Source organism: Mus musculus, chromosome 12, assembly GCF_000001635.26.
Source record: "Mus musculus strain C57BL/6J chromosome 12, GRCm38.p6 C57BL/6J".
In the NCBI taxonomy this organism is placed as follows: Eukaryota; Metazoa; Chordata; class Mammalia; order Rodentia; family Muridae; genus Mus; species Mus musculus.
In genome coordinates this window covers 79,208,672-79,228,680 of record NC_000078.6, presented here as the reverse complement: position 1 = coordinate 79,228,680, position 20,009 = coordinate 79,208,672, and the positions used below count along the sequence as shown (strand labels likewise).

Sequence of the window (20,009 nt, the reverse complement as noted above, 5' to 3'; positions counted from 1 at the left end):
CAGAGGAAATGGATCATGAGCACATGGCCAGGAGAAGTGCACCCTGAGGACAGGCTGATGGAACAGAAACAGCCTGGGAGAGACTCAAACAGCAAGTAACGAGGGGCATATGGTTGGGATATAAGTTAGAATAACTCAGAACCTGCCCAATCTAGGCTTATAGCTTATTTTTTTTTTAATTCCAGGTTTTTGTGTCTTTTATAGTGAGCTAGCTAGAATAAAAAAAAATTCTTTTTATATATCTGATAATGACAGGACCAGGGGGCAAAGAAAAATACAGTGAAGTAGACGTCAAAATTAATTTGGAAGGTGAAGAAGTTAAAAGTGACGAAAGTAGGCAAGGAAGCCAGGTGTGGTAACAAACACTGGTAATCTCAGAAAGACCTGAGATTACCATGCAAATTCAAAATGACCAAGCAAATTCAAGCCAGGACCATGTAGCAAGCTCCAAGCCAGGCTGCGGTGCATACTGAGACCCTCTCTAAAAACAACAACAAAAACAAAAACAAAAATAACAGAAACAAACAAAAAACAGAGACTGGCAGTAAAATAAAAATGATTAAATATTAGCAATGATAGTGTAACATTTAATGCATCATAATGCAACAAGATAGTACAGCATAATGCCACTATATCAAGACCCAAACTTAAATGGTGACAGCAACTTATTATGATGTAACAGGAAGTCTTAAGGAGGGCAGCTCAAGTCTTGATTAATTCTGTGACTCCCTACTGGGTCAGCAACCCAGTTCTTCCCATCTTGTCCACTACTAACCTCAGCATGTCAGCTTGTTGGGTCAGCTCTACTCATGGACATAGAATGCTTACAGCTGATTCAGGAATCTCATTCAGCCAAAAACAGCATGCAACAACAACAAAACAAAAAACAAAAACAAAAACAAACAAACAAAAAAACAAGCCAAAATTCTGCCTATGCCTCACTTTTTACACTTACAGTCTATGTGTGTACTTATTTGTTCATTCAGTTTTGAGACAGAGTCTTTCTATATAGTCAGACAGTACTGAAAACCCCCTATGTAGTCTAGGCTGGCCTTAAACTTACCATCTTCCTACCCAACCTCCAGAGCACTGGATTTAATTACAGGTGTATGCCATCAGTCACCCACCTCAGTTTTTAATAAATTCAGAAATCTTTTCAAGAACCTACCAAGACTTTTTCTATGTCCCGTTGGCTATAATTGCATGCCTTTACCATAGCCAGTTGCTTGGTAAGCAAATGTGATCTCCATGGTTGCCTTGAACCAGTTGTCCAGAGTCCCGGTAGCCTATTGGAATCATCTGGGGAACTTTCAACAATACTTGCCAACACCAGAGAAATTACATATGCGTCCTGGTGTTTAAACATTTTACAATATAGGCAGAGCTAATGATACTGAAACAGGTATATTAGAGTCATAAAAGGGATAGTGTATGAAATGACTATTGGTTGGCATATTTTAGCCTGCTCTTAGTTATAACTAAATACCTCATGGAAACAACCTAATGGAAGACAGATTATTTGGGGGCTCGTGGTTTCAGAGGACTCGGTGCATGGTGGTTTGCCCATATGCTCTTGGACAGGACAAGGCGGTGGAAAGTATAACAGGGAATTTTTCACCTAGTTACATAGAGGAAGCAGACCATGAGGAAGGAACTGGAACCCTTGAAAGGCATGTTGCCAGTCAGGGACTTCCTCCAGCAAGGTTCTACTTCTGAAAGTTTCCAGACCCTCCCCCCAAATAGTACCTCCAACCAGGCAACAAGTCTGAGTCTGACAGGGACATTTCACATTCAACCCAGAATGGGTGGCTGTTAGCAGGCTCTGCTGAAGTTACTCATTTTTAATTTCCATTAAGATGTGAGTATATCCTGTTTTTAAAAATTGAAAAATTATCTCCCATCAACCTTTTTCTAGGGACAACCATTCTTAAAGAGTTCATCAGAAGGATGGAGATATGGCTCAGCCATTAAAGGTTAGCCTTGAAACCAAAATATTAAGGATGCAATATAACTCAGTGTGCTTGTCTAGAGTGAGTAAGGCCCTATGTCTAATCCCCAGTGCTAGAATGTGTAGAGAAGAAGATCAGAATTAATTGCACATTTTCATATATATATATGTATGTGTGTATATGTATATATAATTATATATAATTATATATAGACATAATTTTTTAAATTAAATCTTATCACACACACACATTTATCATTGTGCAGTTTATCTTTCTATCCATGTATTTATATGTGGTAATTTTTTAAATAATATAAGTTTTTTGGAATGGCAACTGCTATAATAATAGCATTCCATGTATATTTATACTGAGGATTAGGGTTTTTACCCCTGTTCAAGAACTTTGGGCATGTTTCTTGCTAGCCCAGGGTCTCCTAACATACATAGTCTAACGTCACTGTAGATGCTAAGAAGTAAAGAACAAGAGAGGACTAGGTGGAAGACTAGGGAGAGGAGCTTGGGAAAGTACAGGGAGATGGTTGGGTTGCTCAGCCTTTCATTGGTTATTTCAAATTCAGCGGAAGAATGACTTAATTTGGTTCAGAGGTTTCAGTCCATGGCTGACAGGCTCCACTGTTTCTGGGCCTTGATGAGGCAGACTGTCATAGTGCTAGGACATAGCAGAGAAGCACTTCAACTTAGCTACATTCTCAGAAGCCAGCCCTGCTTTCTCCTTGTCACAGGGCCAGGGAACCAGCCTGTCATGGACCATGAGTCTTGGGATGAATATGTCTGAAATGGAGAGGGAACTACCTGTATTCTAGATGCAGCTGCTGCTTCTGCTGCTGCTTCTTCTTCTTCTTCTTCTTCTTCTTCTTCTTCTTCTTCTTCTTCTTCTTCTTCTTCTTCTTCTTCTTCTTCTTCTTCTTCTTCTTCTTCTCCTTCTCCTTCTCCTTCTCCTTCTCCTTCTCCTTCTCCTTCTCCTTCTCCTTCTCCTTCTCCTTCTCCTTCTTCTTTTCTTCTTCTTCTTCTTCTTCTTCTTCTTCTTCTTCTTCTTCTTCTTCTTCTTCTTCTTCTTCTTCTTCTTCTTCTTCTCCTTCTCCTTCTCCTTCTCCTTCTCCTTCTCCTTCTCCTTCTCCTTCTCCTTCTCCTTCTCCTTCTCCTTCTTCTTTTCTTCTTCTTCTTCTTCTTCTTCTTCTTCTTCTTCTTCTTCTTCTTCTTCTTCTTCTTCTTCTTCTTCTTCTTCTTCTCCTTCTCCTTCTCCTTCTCCTTCTCCTTCTCCTTCTCCTTCTCCTTCTCCTTCTCCTTCTCCTTCTCCTTCTTCTTTTCTTCTTCTTCTTCTTCTTCTTCTTCTTCTTCTTCTTCTTCTTCTTCTTCTTCTTCTTCTTCTTCTTCTTCTTCTTCTTCTTCTTCTTCTTCTTCTTCTTCTTCTTCTTCTTTTCTTCTTCTTCTTCTTGTGAAAAAAAATGTGTATATGTAGATTTAGCCATCTAGACTCAATTTAGATGATCCCAATCTTGTTGGCAACATCTAGGGCAGCATAATCAGGAGCCTTCTTCTCTCCGTCAGGCCTTATCAGGGCTTTTGCCACATCAATGGTAATTTCAGTATAAGCATGATACCCTGGATGGAGGAGCCAGAGTAGCTAGCTTCTTGCAGCCCCCACATGGATTTGCTTTTTCTGCCTTTATCTAACCCCTCTGACATATATGTGAAGCCTACCTCAAGCCTGTCCCCTGTGTCACTGCTCAACTGCTTATCTCTTAGACCTGGACTGAGTCACACGTGTGAATCTTTACCCCCATACCCATAGTGTGCTTTGCTGCACAGAGAGCCTCTGGGCGTGCTTGATTCCCACCTTCCACGTGTCTGAGTCTTTGTTCCTGTTGCCAACACATAGAGGACATTCAGGTTCGCCTTCAATACAGTACAATAGGTACTCATTTCTTCTGTCTTGACTTCATTTGTGCACTTACTCAAAGCCTTGAGTTCAATATCCATCTCTCTCTCTCTCTCTCTCTCTCTCTCTCTCTCTCTCTCTCTCTCTCTCTCGCACACACACACACACACACACACACACACACACACACACACACACTACACAGAGACAGAATAGAGAAAAAAATAACAAAAGAGTTTAAAGGCTATTTCCAGGGAAAAGAAGATAAGTGTGAATAATGGAGAGAAATATGATCAAAGTACTACATCCACATGTGTGAAAATGTCATAATTAAACCCATATTTTGAATAATCAACATATGCTAATAAAAATTTTAAAGCTATGTTTTATTGAAAAAGGAGAACATTTATCAACAGATGCCCTTTGGATGCCTCAGAGCTGGGACCAATAAAGATGGATCCTTGGGCCAAAGGGTCATAACATTGTGCACATCTGTCTACCTCTTTGGGATGGCCTTCAACAAGGAGGCCATGAGGGCCACAACACAGAAGACGGAAGAGCCAGAGTTAATGAAAGCCATGTTTAGGGAGATGAATTGGTAGAGGCTCTCTTTTTTTGTGTTTATATGTCAAATCTATCTGATCATAATCCACGGTGGTGCTGAATGGCTCTGTAGTTTAAGCCATACTTATGTCAGTTCTCACAATAAAATACTGGCATTGAAAGAGACCTGACTGAAGTATCCATACTTTGGTCTTCCTTCTTCTTGATTTTCATGTGTTTTGCAGATTGTATCTTGGGTATTCAAAGTTTCTCAGCTGATATCCACTTATCAGTGAGTGCATATTATGTGAGTTCTTTTGTGATTGGGTTACCTCACTCAGGATGATATCCTCCAGATACATCCATTTGTCCAAGAATTTCATAAATTCATTGTTTTTAAAAGCTGAGTAGTACTCCATTGTGTAAATGTACCACATTTTCTGTATCCATTCCTCTGTTGAGGGGCATCTGGGTTCTTTCCAGCTTCTGACTATTATAAATAAGGCTGCTATGAACATAGTGGAGCATGTGTCCTTATTACCAGTTGGAACATCTTCTGGGTCTATGCCCAGGAGAGGTATTGCTGGATCTTTTGGTAGTACTCCAATTTTCTGAGGAACCGCCAGACTGACTTCCAGAGTGGTTGTACAAGCTTGCAATCCCACCAGCAACGGAGGAGTGTTCCTTTCTCCACATCCTTGCCAGCATCTGCTGTCACCTGAATTTTTTATCTTAGCCATTCTGACTGGTGTGAGGTGAAATCTCAGGGTTGTTTTGATTTGCATTTCCCTGATAATTAAGGATATTGAACATTTTTTTCAGGTGCTTCTCAGCCATTCGGTATTTCTCAGTTGAGAATTCTCTGTTTAGCTCTGTACACCATTTTTAATGGGGTTATTTGAATTTCTGGAGTCCAGCTTCTTGAGTTCTTTGTATATATTAGATATTAGTCCCCTATCAGATTTAGGATTGGTAAAAATCCTTTCCCAATCTGTGGGTGGCCTTTTTGTCTTATTGACAGTGTCTTTTGTCTTACAGAAGCTTTGCAATTTTATGAGGTCCCATTTGTCGATTCTTGATCTTACAGCACAAGCCATTGTTGTTCTGGTCAGGAAAATTTCCCCTGTGCCCATATCTTCAAGGCTTTTCCCCACTTTCTCCTCTATAAGTTTCAGTGTCTCTGGTAACCAGTACCCTCAGAGCTCGTGTCTCTAGCTGCATATGTAGCAGAAGATGGCCTCTTCGGCCATCATTGGGAAGAGAGGTTCCTTGGTCTTGCAAACTTTATATGCCCTAGTACAGGGGAACACCAAGGCCAGGAAGGGGGGAGTTGGGGAGCAGGGCGGGGGGGGATATATAGGGGACTTTCAGGATAGCATCTGAAATGTAAATGAAAAAAATACCTAATAAAAGTTGTTGAGAGAGAGAGAGAGAGGAAGGAGACAGACAGACAGACAGACCTGACTGAACACCTAACCTGGCCAGCTTACTCTGTGCCCAGACACAGTATTGTGAGAAAGTTCTGGATGTTCGGGTGAGTGGCTGAGTAGAGGGACACATATCTCACTGGACTAACAGACTGATTTTCTCTCTCCCATGTCTCCCTGAGAAAAGACACCAGGCAATGAGAAGAATATAAATCTTTATTTCTCTAAAAATTGAGGTAAAGAGAATGGTTTGGGGAGGGGGGAAATCTACATGGTAAAAAAACGGGAAGGCCCAGCTTCATACAATGGCTCCAGGATGCTCAAAGGAAAAAAAATGAAGCTTGGCCAAAGTGAGCTACGTCTTCCTGAGTTGGTCCAGACTCCAGGGCTGTGACTAACATTTCATTTCAAAGAAAAAGAGGCCAATCTAGAGCTGGAGGGAATAGAAATGTGTGATGCCGGTGTCCCTGTGAGCGTGTAAGCTCATGTCAGTGGTACTGGGGAGGAAACTAATCCAACTTCCCAGGATCCTCTACCACCCCCATGTTCAGCTCTCTTGCCCCGGAGAGCTGTGGATTCTCTAAGCCTTTGAGAATGAGCTGGAAATGTGACTATCATCCTGTACTCTGACCCTGCCTCACAAAAATGTTGTGTGTATACAGGGTTCCCGAAGATTCTTAGTAGGCAGGAGTCACAGCAGCAACAAGCCAGGATAATCCTTTCAGATCAACCTTCTCTTTGGTCCTTTTTTTTTCTGGCATGGATTGGGCCTGAAAAGGCTCTGGTCTTCGGGCCAACTATTCCCACTGGATTCCTAGAAGCTCGCAGCTGACGTTCCACAATCGCTCAGCTGTTTTCTTGTTCCGGGCCCTTGAGGATACCCACATCCTCTTGCAGTCACTGGTAGGCAGAAAGGATGAATGTTAGAATGAAAACTGACCCTCATGGAACATGGTCCTCAGAATAGATTTCGAATGATATAAAATATGTGTGCTGAATCTAAAGAAACTACACTGAAATGAATTAAGTATTTCAGGCCAGATGTGGTGGCACAGCCTAAATAATCCTAGCCCTTGGGAAACAGAGGCAGGAAGATCAGGAGTTCAAAACCATCCTTAGCTCCAGAGTGACTTGGAACCTATCCTGGACTGCAATTAGACCATCTTGACAAAGCAAAGCATAGGGGCTGGAGAGATGAGTTGGTAGCTAACAATATTTGTTGCTCTTCTAAAGGACCTGGGTTTTGTTCCCAGTACAATGTCAAGCAGCTTAAATCCACCTGGAACTCTAGTTCCAGGATACAAAACTCTAGGATACAAAAGCCTGTCTGGCCTCCATGGCCTCACACACATGCACATACTCATATATACACACACAGAGATTGAAGAAAATCTTTTAAAACATAAACATGTATGCACATATACATATAAACGTAAACTTCAAATAGCAATACATAGGCTTTTTCTTACTATAGTCTACAATAAGATATAATACCAGATGGATGAATGCTACTTCAAAGCAATTGTGAGCAAAAGAGACATTGTGAAATTATCTTCAATGATGCAATGTGATATGAAAATATCTGTAACCCTATGGTGGCAGAGTCACAGATAACACCATGGTTACTTTCTTACTAAGTTTAGAGAAACTCTGAATTTCTTCCAGAGCGATTTGGTTATTCCGGGAGGAATAATGGGAGAGAGATAGAATGCCCCATAGGATACGCTTCCACCTTTTATACTTACAAAACTTCTATATGATGCTTGTAAAATATGATTCTGATGGAAAAGAAAAGCCTATCCTTTGATCCACCTTTTCATCAGCCTTGTTTGTTTATCTAGATATATATATATATATATAAGTTAATGTATATTGTTCCTTTTATTCAAAAGTTGTATTGTGTATTTAGTTTGGGGAAGTCTCTCTTTTGTTAAAATGTATTTTAACTAGATAGACAGCAAATAAATGTATGCTCTTCTAAAAATGTTTAAAATGATAAAGAATGCCTGAGCTAAGAAGCTGCAATCCTTTCTCACACCTTGCCTGGATCTTCCTCAGACTCCCTTGAAGTAACTGTTACTATGCACAGCCTATTCTAGACTATTCTTTATGTATTTGTAACAAATGTTTACATGTTTTTAAAAAAAATTATTTTTAATTATATATGTGTACCTGTGTGAGGGTTTGTGCTTATGAGCTGGTCCCTATAGAGGCAGGAAGAGGGTGTCAGATCCCCTGGAGCTGAAGTCACAAGCAGTTGTGAGACATCTGGTGCTGAGAACTGAACTGGGTTCCTCTGTCAGAGCAGTAAGAGCTCTTAGCTGCTGGGCTATGTCTCCAGCACTTACAGTTTTGTATTCTATCATTTGTTTGTTTGTTTGTTTGTTTGTTTATAACATTGTATCATGAAAATCCCTTATTAATTAAATATTTTCTGAAATCACATTAAATGACTATATAGTATCTGTAACACTCATAAGGCAATACTATAAACACTCAGACTGTGGGGTAGATTTCCTCAATAGACATGGAATGTATGCCAGGCATGGTGGTGCACACCTTTAATCCCAGCACTTGCCAACCAGGAGGCAGAGGCAGAGGCAGGCAGATCTCTATGAGTTCAAGGTCTGCCTGGTCTACATAATGAGTTCCAGGACTACATAGACAACCCCTGTCTCAAAGAAATAAAACACAACAATAACAACAAAGGATGCAAACCAGAAACAGGAGCCACTACGTGACTTGAAAATTCCAGTGGCCACATTTAAAAAAGAAAAAGAATCTAGGCATACTGGGCCACAGCTATAATCCTAGCACTCAGAAGACTGAGGCAGAAGAATCCTAAGTTTGAGAGCAGACTGGACTGCATAGTAAAAAGCTGCCTCTAAAGTAAATCAAGAGATGGAAGGTGGTGGCATGATCCTTTAATCCCAGCACTCGGGAGGCAGAGGCAGCTGGAGATGACTGCATTAATCAAGACACTCAACATGCTTAACTGAGAGGCAAACACAGCCCAAGGGTTAGAGCAGTACTGGCTGCTGTCACTCATCCATTCCCCTATGACAGACACTAAACTACTCTCATTGCTCATTGAGAAATGGTGTCTCGGGCTGGAGAGATGGCTCAGCGGTTAAGAGCACTGACTGCTCTTCCGAAGGTCCTGAGTTCAAATCCCAGGAACCACATGGTGGCTGATTACAACTGTAATGAGATCTGACACCTTCTCCCGGTGTGTCTGAAGACAGTGACGGTGTACTTACATATAACGATAAACAAATCTTTGGGCTGGAGCAAACGGGAGGTGGAAGGGTGTTGGGGTGTGGGGCAAGCAGAGATCCTGACTTTAATTCCCAGCAACCACATGAAGGATCACAACCATCTGTACAGTACATTTGCTACAGTGTACTCATATACATAAAATAAATAAATAATGTGTGTGAGAGAGAGAGAAATGATGCCTCACTTAGCAAAGAGCAGCAGAACAAACTGGGCTGGATTAAATCATGGAGAGGGAAGGAACCTTTATCTTGGATTCCTTATTTGGAAGCTCTGGCTACATGTAGAGTTGTGTCCACATGTGGTACCCAAATTTCTATTCCTACACACCAACAGGCAAGGCCAGTCTTGACACAACTGAAGGGGAGGGTTCCCACTGGGTAGACAGGACCCCCCCCCCCCCATTATGTGATGCCAAATAATCCAAATGTCAAATCAGCCGAGCCTTAGAGGAAAAAAATCCAGAGGGCCTGCTAACATTCTTGTTATAGTACAACAAACAGGGAAAGCCTTTGCGGCTTTCAGAAAGGAACGGTGCTCACAGAAAGGTGGCCCATTGGAATAAAACAGAGCTAGAAAAGCCATTCTTTCTAACTTAAGTCTTGGAAAACTCACTGCAGTTGGTTTGCAGACCTGACCCAGGCCTGGATTCCATCATCAGGCACAAGGAGTCTGAGTGGTACTGGAATTCGCAGACACAGGGGGCACCGCCAGCTCCTACCTGAAGTACTTTCCACTCAGGGGCTCTAGGTCCTCCGCCAGAGCACAGTGCAGGCTGGTCTGAGCCCCCTGAGAAGTGGACTTGAAGAAGGGTGAGAAGAGCCGCCATAGCAAACACAGCAGGTAGGAGTTCCTGGTGATCTCTGACAATACAACGCCCGGGTGAACCGCATAGGCGGTGACTCCAGTCCCTAGGACAAAGAGGACACAGTAAGTCCAGGGACACATGGTGTAGGAGTCCCTCTGGCTTCTACAATCCTTTGCCTCCTTCTTCCATAGAATTTCCCCAGCTCTGCCTAATGCTTGGCTGTGGATCTCTGCTGCATCTGTTTGTGCTTCTCTGATGACAACTAGGCTAGGGACCAATCTATGAGTATGGCACAATATCACTAGAAATCATTTGATTGACTTCTTTTTTTTTTTTTCCTACTGCTAGTCCTGTTTAGTTCTATCATAGGTCTCTGGGCTATCCAGCCTGGTCCTGGCCCTCCACATAGTGTCAGTTGATGGGCTCTCTCAAATCATGGGACACAAGCTGGACAAAGTCATTGGTTGGCCACTTCCACAATTTCTGCACCATCTATTTACCCTAGCATGTCTTGTAGGCAGAACAAATTGTAGATCAAAGGCACAAGAAAACCCACAGAATCAACTAATCTGGGCTTGCAGGGGCTCACAGAGACTGAACCGCCAACGAGGGAGGCTGCATGGGACTGACCTAGGCCCTCCTCATATATGCTATAGCTGTGTAGCTTGGTCTTCTTGTAGCATTCCTAACAGTGGGAGCAGGGACTGTCTCTGACTCTGTTGCCTGCCTTTGGGACCCTTTCCTCATACTGGGTTGCCTTGTCAATCCTTGATAGGAGAGGAGGTGTCTAGGGTAACTGCAACTTGATATGCCAGGGCTGGTTGATATCCACGGGAGGCTTGCCCTTTTCTGAAGAGAAATGAAAGAGAAATGAATGAGGAAAGAGGGAATCTGGGAGGAGAGAAGGGAGGGGAAACTGTGGTTCGGATGTAAAATTAATTAATTAATTTAAAAAAGAAGAAGAAGAAGAGGAGGAGGAGGAGGAGGAGGAGGAGGAGACTTGGGTAATAAAAGCCCAGGCTTCAAAAGGTTCTGCTCACCCTGCCTAGTAATGAATTAACCTCTCCGAGGAAGATCTCTACTCAGCTTTCTAGGCTCCGAGTGCAGAGTCCTATTTCAATGTTATTTTATATGGGGGCTTACATACGACAAATAAAAGCGTGTGGGAGCTAGCAGTGTTAATCATTAATAGCAGTATCTTTGCCACTAGTATGGGAGAAGCTTTGGAACCAGGATCTGTTTAAAAGGTTGAGGGTAGAGGCTACTAGGCAAGTGCATTTATGAGGTGTGGATGGAAGGGTGTTAGTGGGAATTATGGGACATTATGCTGCCCCCAACACAACTCTGGTACCACCTCGCTGACTGTACTTTTTACCTACCAGGACTACACAAGGCACTTTGCCTGTGTTATCCCGTTTCTTTTTGGTTTTGTTTAGTTTATACCACATTACTGAAGGGAAATAAATCAGTTGCTAGCAGAGCTATCATTGGCACAATGAGCCACTAACAGCTTGCATCAGTGAATCAGTGAGATTTTAAACAGTGTGATAGAAGATGGGCGAATAACTCGGAGTTTCCCAGCAATTTAAATGAAAAGTACACAGGTTTTGAGATTCTAATTTAGAAGGTAGAACGTGCCTGACTTTCAGTTTCCACTCTGCTGACACACATAGCTTATATCACACTTTCCCTTCTGATGATGCTATGAATTCAATACCAGTTCTGCAGCCACCTCAGTTATGAATACAGAATATATCTCTAACAGCGGATGCCTTAAACAAGAAGAGACACAGCTAGAATGCCAAAGCTTCCTTTGATGTCACAACAGAGTGTCTCTCACAAACAAGTTAAAGTAAAGATACTGGCCACATAATACACACATTTTTTTTTAAAGTATCAATCTTGTACAACTTTTCATTTGTAACTATTTTAGAAAGTAGTCATTGTCCAAAGCTGGGAGAAAATAAAATGAAGGTGAGGTCTGACAGCTGGATAAGAAACTCAACAAAGGAACAGCCATTTAGACTTGGTTCTGGCTATCCTGCAGGTTCTTCTGAGTTTAAGGTGACATTCCACAGCCTTCCAGAGTCCGTTCCTGGGATGCACTCTCATCTGCAACACTGATTTGTAGATGAGGAGTCTCTGGCAATAGGGGAACCTGGGGCATGCAAGTTTGGATCACTTTGCAGTGGACAAAATGGACAAGGTAGCTTAGGGAATAACTCAAGCAGGAGACTGCTGCAGTCTCAGCTGAGACAAATGATGCCATTCCTGTTAACATTTGAATGATAAATCTGGTTGTAAATGCATCCTTGGCTGGTTGAGAAAGATGGCACCATGGGGAAATAAATTGGTTAAAAAAAAAATACGGTTTGGTATAGGCTGCCATTGGGCTGCTTAATTATGGCTTGCTAGAAAAAGATTATCCTCAATTGACCTGTAGGACATTGTGGGGGAGGATTATGGACCAAGTCACTAAGTTCCTTATTAATCCGTTTCAATATACAGTCTGAGCACCTAGTTCCTCACTGCCTCAATAATGTCCAAAGGTCTGGCCAAAACTCCTGATCATCTGATGGTGAGAGAGTGTCTCTTCCTCATACCAGCTCTACCCAACACAGGTGTCACCTGCCACCAAGGTCAAACATTTCTGTCCCACCCTTTGCTTCTCCTTTTTTGGAATAGCGCCTTCTTAACTAATCAGAGGTAGGAGGACTTGTTGAGCAGCGGGCAGAGGATGGTCACGTCTCTATGCTAAAAAAGAGGCTTATGCAGTAGGTAACATTAAGATGCTCACGTACTAAGGAAGCTGAAATGCAGAGAAATTAAGTAAACCACCCAAGGTCATATCTAGTCGGCTGCAGATTAAGATGTAATGCCTCACGTGAGGGAAAGAGTGCTAGATTCCCATTGCTAGATTGCAGAATGAGACCTCTCAGCAACCTTCTTTTTTTTTTTTTTATAGTGCCTGTTTTTTTTTGTTTTTTTTTTTTGATTTATTTATTTATTATATGTAAGTACACTGTAGCTGTCTTCAGACACTCCAGAAAAGGGAGTCAGATCTCTTTATGGATGGTTGTGAACCACCATGTGGTTGCTGGGATTTGAACTCTGGACCTTTGGAAGAACAGTCGGGTGCTCTTACCCACTGAGCCATCTCACCAGCCCCTCAGCAACCTTCTTAAACAAATTCCTTAATACAGCTGTGCCCTTCTCTTCATTTGTAGAGGGAGTAAAATAATAGTGCTAATCTCATTAGAACAGTTTGAGGCTTGTACAGTGCCGGGTACACAAAGCTTCCTACATTACTACTCATTTCCACAATTGTCCTATTCTTCTGCTTTGGCATTCTGATACAGGCTATTCTCAAATTCTGAATTATTCACAATATTAAGTAGTCCCCAAGACTCAGAGACATCAGAGACTACAGATTACCTAGACCCCAGGGAAATGCAGAATTAGTAATAATTAAAATTATTAATCCTGTAACAGTTGAGGAGTCAGCTGGGGAAGTTAAAGGAAGAGATCTACATATACACAGCCCTCATATATGGAAGAGCAAGAACTCAGGCCCAGGATCCCGGAATCCAGTCCTAACTCCCCAATGGTAGGCAAGGACCCTTTTGGAGCTTAGCAGAACTCAGAGAAGGACACACAGGAGGAAGAGCTCTAGGCTTAAATTAGCAGAGAGCCCATGTTCCAGTTCTGACTCCTTTACAGAAGTAATTCCTGAGGTACAGACGGATGGCTCCATTTGCTGTATAATCCTGATCTAGCCACTTCTACCATTTCAGCTCTGACCCATAAAATAGAAGAATACTACCCACTCTGACTGTGACAAAGGGTTGTTGTAAGAACAAAACGAAACAACAGGAGGCAAAAGTGTAACAGATGTCAGGTGAGGTTAGTGTTCCAGCATCTCTTAGATGCAGTGTTCCCTTGTGCAACAGCACCAAGATTCTGCACACGGCCTCATTCCTCTCAGCACACAAAGTCCCTTCTTGGAATGTACATTGCACTGGTAAAATTTTTCCGTGCTGTTTGAACCCACGGAGAAGCTAGCTGGGTTGCCCTCCTTCAGGCTCAAGCATATTTATGTCAAATGTCTTCCAAAAGCCCCTGCCCTTCCCTGGGTCAGGATGGCTCCTGGCTCTGTAACAGGGAAAGGGAAAAATGCTAAGAGTGTAAAAAACAGAACAAAACATTGTGTTCTTAGCCACATTATGGCCCATGATCCCAGCACTTAAGAGGCAGAGGCAGGCAGATGTCTGAATTTGAGGCCAGCCTGGTCTACAGAATGAGTGAGTTCTAGGATAGCCAAGGGCTATTCAGAGAAACCTTGTCTTGGAAAACCAAACCAAGCCAACCAACCAACTAAACGAACAAACAGACACTGTGTTCTTGAGGACAGCTAGAAGGTAAAGTCTTTCCAACCAAGGTTATTACTGTACATCCCATAATAAACAATGCCTGGAGAGGGACCAGGGATCCGGAAGTGCAGCCACTGGAAGTTCATCTGTGGAGAAAAAGCTAAAGGAGGGGGTTCCAACTGACTGCTTCAGTCCCAACAGTTGGTCTCTGCTGGCCCTTGTGGTGCCTGCTTTGATGATGTTGTTAATGTTCGCCTGAGGCTACTTGTTCTTTTACTTGGAGGCCGTTCTGTGTTCTACTCAGTTTTCTCAGTCACAATTCCAACCTATTTAGTCTTCTGTTTTTGTGTGCTATATACCTAATATACTCACTTATTAACTTTTTGTTAAGCACGGTTATCATTTTCTAGACTATACAGAAGACTACTAAAAAAATGTATGTTCAACAGCCTGGTTCCAGAAGTTTCTACCTATAATCTGGACCAAGGATTTCGTTCTTGTTTTTTTGTTTTTGTTTTTAAAATAATAAAACATCTATTTTATTATTTTTCTAATTAAATATTAAATATATATAATATCATTGATATCATAAAAGCATATAAATAATTTTTAAAATAATAAGATGCTTAATATTTTATTATTTCTCCATACTTACCTTGGAGCCGCTTAGCCAGTTCTCGAGTGAAGAGCAGATTGGCCAGCTTGCTGTGGCCATAGGCAAAAGCACTGCAGTATCGTTTCTGGCCTTGGAGGTCATGGAAACGGATCTTGCCAATCAGGTGAGCTATTGAGGAAAGGTTGACCACCCGTGCGGGAGCAGACTCCTTCAGCCTCTCCAACAGCAGGTATGTAAGAAGAAAGTGTCCTGCAAAGCAATCCAGAAGGAAAACTTCCAGGTAGAACATCTCTAGGCTCAGGGGTGTGTGGATCGAATGGCAGGACTTCTGAACCAGCTCTCTGTCTTCTGAGTGTGAATAACGTTTGTTACATTGAGTGCTAACTGGTCACTTACTCTAAGTTAGTTCATTCTCCAAAGCAAGGGACAAAGCTAGACTGCAGTAAGACAATATCTAACCTATATTCATGTATCTATTGTTTATATACCTATTTGCTAGCCTCCAATATCTATGTATAACTGTGGGTCCTCACACTCATACAGAAAGAAAGCTATAGTAGTCAGGGAAAATAACATTTGCCTAGGATCCAGGAATATGCCACATGCCCCTTTGACTAGAAGGAATCTTCACCAGAAACTCTGAGCAACAATTTATCTTGTGTGTCAATGTCTCAAGGTTTGGTTCCAGCAACCCAAGGCTTGTTTCAGTACTCATACAAATGTTACTTCCCCTGCCAAATCCAGATTCCTGAGTACCCACAGGTTGACCCTGCGCAGCAAGCCCTGCATTGCCACTGCCCCATCCAAGGATGATATTTTTTCTCCCTAGCATCTTCCAAGATGAGGTTTCTGGACAGAATGCACAGAGTCACATTTTTGACTGCTTAGCCATGTGTCTAGTGTAGGGGGAATCCTATGAGGATTCTGTGAGGCTCTATGAGGACCAGTGGAGATCCTGAACCTTGGTGCAGAGCTATCTTCCTACAAAGAACCAGGTAGGTTAGAACTCACTTTTTATCACCCAAAGATACTTACCCAGGTGGTTGACTCCAAAGTGGGTCTCAAAGCCATCTGTTGTCTTAGAATATGGGCACATCATCACTCCTGCATTGTTGATCAAAATATGAAGCTTCTTTTCCTCTGTTGAGAACAATCAAGAAGACCCATGGAAAGCAAGGTATCTTCTATCTACCTGTCACTGTCCCAAGTGTTCACCCTGGCTTCCATCTGTGCATACTCTTTGCTGGGCAAAGCTAACACTCATCTTTCTCTTGCCTTCCAAGATAAGGTGTTGGCTCAGAAGTCAATAACTATCCCCAGCCAGACCTGTCTGTGTGATATGGACTCTCCATTGCCACTAGGTTTCTAATATTACTTGCTGCTATCATCCTGGACACCATTTGTTCATTTATAAAGCCAATGCATACTAACTACCAACTCTGGAGCAGGCCCACATTGATGGGCCCTGAGAAGACATGGTAAAATAAGGCAAATCTAAACCTTGTCCCTCAAGAAGCTGTAGTTCTCTTCTTTTCTTTTCTTTTCTTTCCTTTCCTTTCCTTTCCTTTCCTTTCCTTTCCTTTTCTTTTCTTTTTAGATATTTCCTTCATTTACATTTCAAATGCTATCCCTAAAGTCCCCTATACTCTTCTCCTGCCCTGCTCCCCAGCCTACCCACTACCAATTCCTGGCCCTGGCATTCCCCTGTACTGGGGCATATAATCTTCGCAAGACCAAGGGCCTCTCCTCCCATTGATGGTCAACTAGGCCATCCTCTGCTACATATGCAGCTAGAGACACGAGCTCTGGGGGTGCTGGTTAGTTCATATTGTTGTTCCTCCTATAGGGTTGCAGACCCCTTCAGAGGAGCTGTATTTCTTGGTATATGTTTCCCAAGACACAGGAGCCTTTTGACAATGGCACAAACTCATCTAGTGCCTGTAGCCACAGAAGGTTGATTTTCTGGATGAAAGAAAAGAGCAGAATGTAGGCCACACCTTATGCCAAGGTACAAGCTCAGACATGGAGACGACACCTCCAAGATTCCCACTGTGGAACGAAATGCCGATAAGGATCCTGCCCAGCTTGTCCACCCGCCATCCCTTTGCCAATTCCCTGCCCAGCTGGTTTATCTACATAAACCTGCCCAGTGGGATCATGGGTATGATGCAAGGGCCATAAATGTCCTGGGTGGAGTAGCCATTCCACACTTAGTTTCCTGCCTTCCTGGCTACTCACTGGAACCTTACCTGCTAGGAAGCGTTCAGCAAAGGCTCGGATGGATTTGGTGTCAGACAGGTCCAATTTCCGCACTAGCACCTGGGAGTTCTTGGTATCTGCTCGGATTTCACTAGCAGCAGACTCTCCCTTCAGCACATCTCGGCAAGCAATGTATACTCGTGCTCCTGGGACCAAAGTAAACAGGGCAATGTGTGTAGAAGTACAGGAAGTGAGCTAGGGCTGATAGGTAGAGCATACTCAAAGCTGTCCCTACAGCAGTGAAGTGGCCATATTGCCACTTCCAAATTCTCCCAGTGGGGCCAAGAACCCTCTATTTAATTCTGCTTAGTAGCTACCTTACAATAACTGACTTAACTAATATTACACTGAGACATTATTCTCCTTACTTTCTGAAATTGGAAAGATGCAGGAGGGAAAGGAACTATGCTGAAAGTCAGAATAAATTAGTTGGACTTGGATTGGGCTTGGATTCCAGTTTCCCTGAATTCCCTTCAGAGCCTTCAAGGCCAGGAAGAAAGAAGGAAATCCAGGCAGAACCTGAGTGAAGAGAGCAGAAAGTGTGGCCCCGCAGAGACCGAAGGAAAGGACTCACCTCTTCGAGCAAGCTCTCTGGCTGTCTCCTTGCCAATGCCTGTGTTGGCACCTGTGATGACCACTACCTTCCCTGGGATCTGGACATTTGTTGTACAAACTCCACCAGCAAAGAACTTCCTGTCGCCAAAGGAAGGAAAATCATCCACCATTTCCCCAAAGTCACGCTGAGATGCATTAAAGAAAAAGGCCACATAAACCCAAAGAGGGAGGCCTTTAACTTGGAGTTATAAATAAGACTTTATCATCGTTAGAAATTAATTTGCATGGACCACTTTTTGGTTGGGCAAGGTAGTGGCCAGCTCATAGACAAGAATTGAAAGGTCATGTGTCCAGAAGCTAAAAATAGTCACCTGAGCAAGCAGAGAAAATGCTCCTGAGCCAGGGCCAATGGAGACATTCCTTGTCAGATAAAAACGCTATCAGTCTAATCTCTAGACTTCCACGGGTCAGCTTCCTCCTCTGACCCACATTGGAATCACATGGGTGATACACATTAGAGGACTCAATGGTCCTGAGCCCTATGGCTCCAATAGTTACTATAGGAACTAGCAGATAGCATCTGGGTTGACACATTAACTACTTCCCTCTCAGTTGTCTTTTTTGTTTAGAGAGAGAGCATCCTGAGTGACTTTCTGGCACTTTATTATGGATTTTATTTAGGCCATTGGCACACAGAGAAAGCTTTCTTGTTGAAAACAAGACCAGAGAGTCTAGAATACTTCCTGAACATCACTGGATGGCAGACACTGAGCTAGACACTTTCTATACACTGTCTTTTCTTGATATTTTCTACATGCACTGTCTAGCCTAGGCTAGACTTTCTACACCCAATATTTAGACTAGGCTAGACACTTTTCTACACTCATGAGGTCTATCCCAGGCTTGATTTTCTATACATTTTCTGTCTAGGTTTAAACACTTTCTGCACCCAGTCTACCTCCATGCTAAATAGTTTCTGCACTCACTATCTTTCCACATTTTCCATACATATTATCTTTCCATATGCCATTTATATTAATTTCCCCTGCCATTTCAGTATTACTTCTATATTACAAAAACAAACACACACAAGCAAACAAAAAAAACCTCTGAAGCCCAAAGATGTTTAAGTCATTTCTAAGGGTGGCCGGGACCAAGTATGACACTTTGACACTCTGTCCTCAGTATGCCTATCTAACCTTCCTTTGGGGTGGGGGTGGGGTCAGGTCAGGGGGCAAAGGTTCAAGACAGGGTCTCTCTGTATAGCCCTGGCTGCCCTGGAACTCGCTCTGTAGATCAGTCTGTCCTCTAATTCAGAGTTCTTTCTGCTTCTGCTTCCTGAGTGCTCGGATTAAAGGCACGTACAACCACACCTGGCTCCTAACCTTTCTAATCATCAACAAAATTTAAAGCCCCCACATAGAATAGCCATTTCTTGGCACCTCCACAAATCCCCAGTGAATCATTTCCAAAACACTTCTTGAGAGAAGTATCAAGGGAAGAGAGTTTGCTTCCTTTCCAGAGTGCCTAAGACTTGACAAGGAGTCCCTTAACGATGAAGTCCCCATGACACTCACCTCATCTAGGGACAGAAAAGAAAAGGAAAGTGTCAGAGAAACCTAAAGGAATCAGAGGAAAGTGCCACAGGACTCATCTACTCCGCCTTCCTCCTTCCTCGGCATCCGAATTCAAATCAGCCCCACCTCCTCCCACCCAGGTGCTTCCTTCTCGTTTTCTGCAGAGGCATCCAGAACCCCTCCTTTCCTGTTTTTAATGTACTAATCTCGCCTCCGCCACCTTCCCTCCTTCTTCTTTTAGAAGTCAAAACCATCTTCGTAAAGTATCTTTGAGTTGCTGGATTAAAACAAACCTGATGGATGGAGCTGTCAGATACAAGATGGAGAGGAAGGACGTAAGCAGTACCAAGATAAACAGCATCTTGTCAACTTTCTTAGTTGCTGCTTCCCACCCTCAACCTAGCCCGAGGATCCTTCTCTGGCTCCAATTCCTGGCAGCTTCTGTTGGTTCTTGGTTCCTCTCACTCTGGGACACTCAGCAACTGGCTGGCTTAAGCAATGCCCAGAATCTTACTTAAATCCGAGAGCCGCCAGAGCACAGCCTCCTGGGAGTTGTAGTCCTAGAGGGGTGGGGCTTAAGGAAAGATTAGGGCTTCACCTTATATTGGCAGTGAGAATTTGGCAATACTGGAGTTCCTCCTCAACACGCTATTTTCAAGATAGAATATGTTACACATTATCAGCAGGCTTCAAAAAAGCCAGGCATAGTGACAACGTCTTATAATCAACG

The 20,009-nt window shown here is 42.8% G+C and overlaps 1 protein-coding gene across 2 annotated transcripts; it reads right to left on the bottom strand.

The window, feature by feature from the left end:
* Positions 1-6,016: 6,016 nt before the first annotated feature.
* Rdh12 (retinol dehydrogenase 12) lies at positions 6,017-19,768 on the bottom strand. Of its 2 annotated transcripts, none has more exons than NM_030017.4 (7): positions 19,573-19,768; positions 17,722-17,840; positions 17,138-17,293; positions 15,924-16,028; positions 14,928-15,137; positions 9,816-10,005; positions 6,017-6,718 (listed from the first exon to the last, which is right to left on the bottom strand). In NM_030017.4, the coding sequence occupies exons 1-7, from the start codon at positions 19,638-19,640 to the stop codon at positions 6,616-6,618; spliced, it is 951 nt and encodes a 316-aa protein (NP_084293.1). In that variant the 5' UTR covers positions 19,641-19,768; the 3' UTR covers positions 6,017-6,615. The 2 variants fall into 2 exon arrangements, with proteins under 2 accessions (NP_084293.1, NP_001300900.1); NM_001313971.1 differs by having other exon boundaries at positions 15,924-15,992.
* Positions 19,769-20,009: the final 241 nt, after the last annotated feature.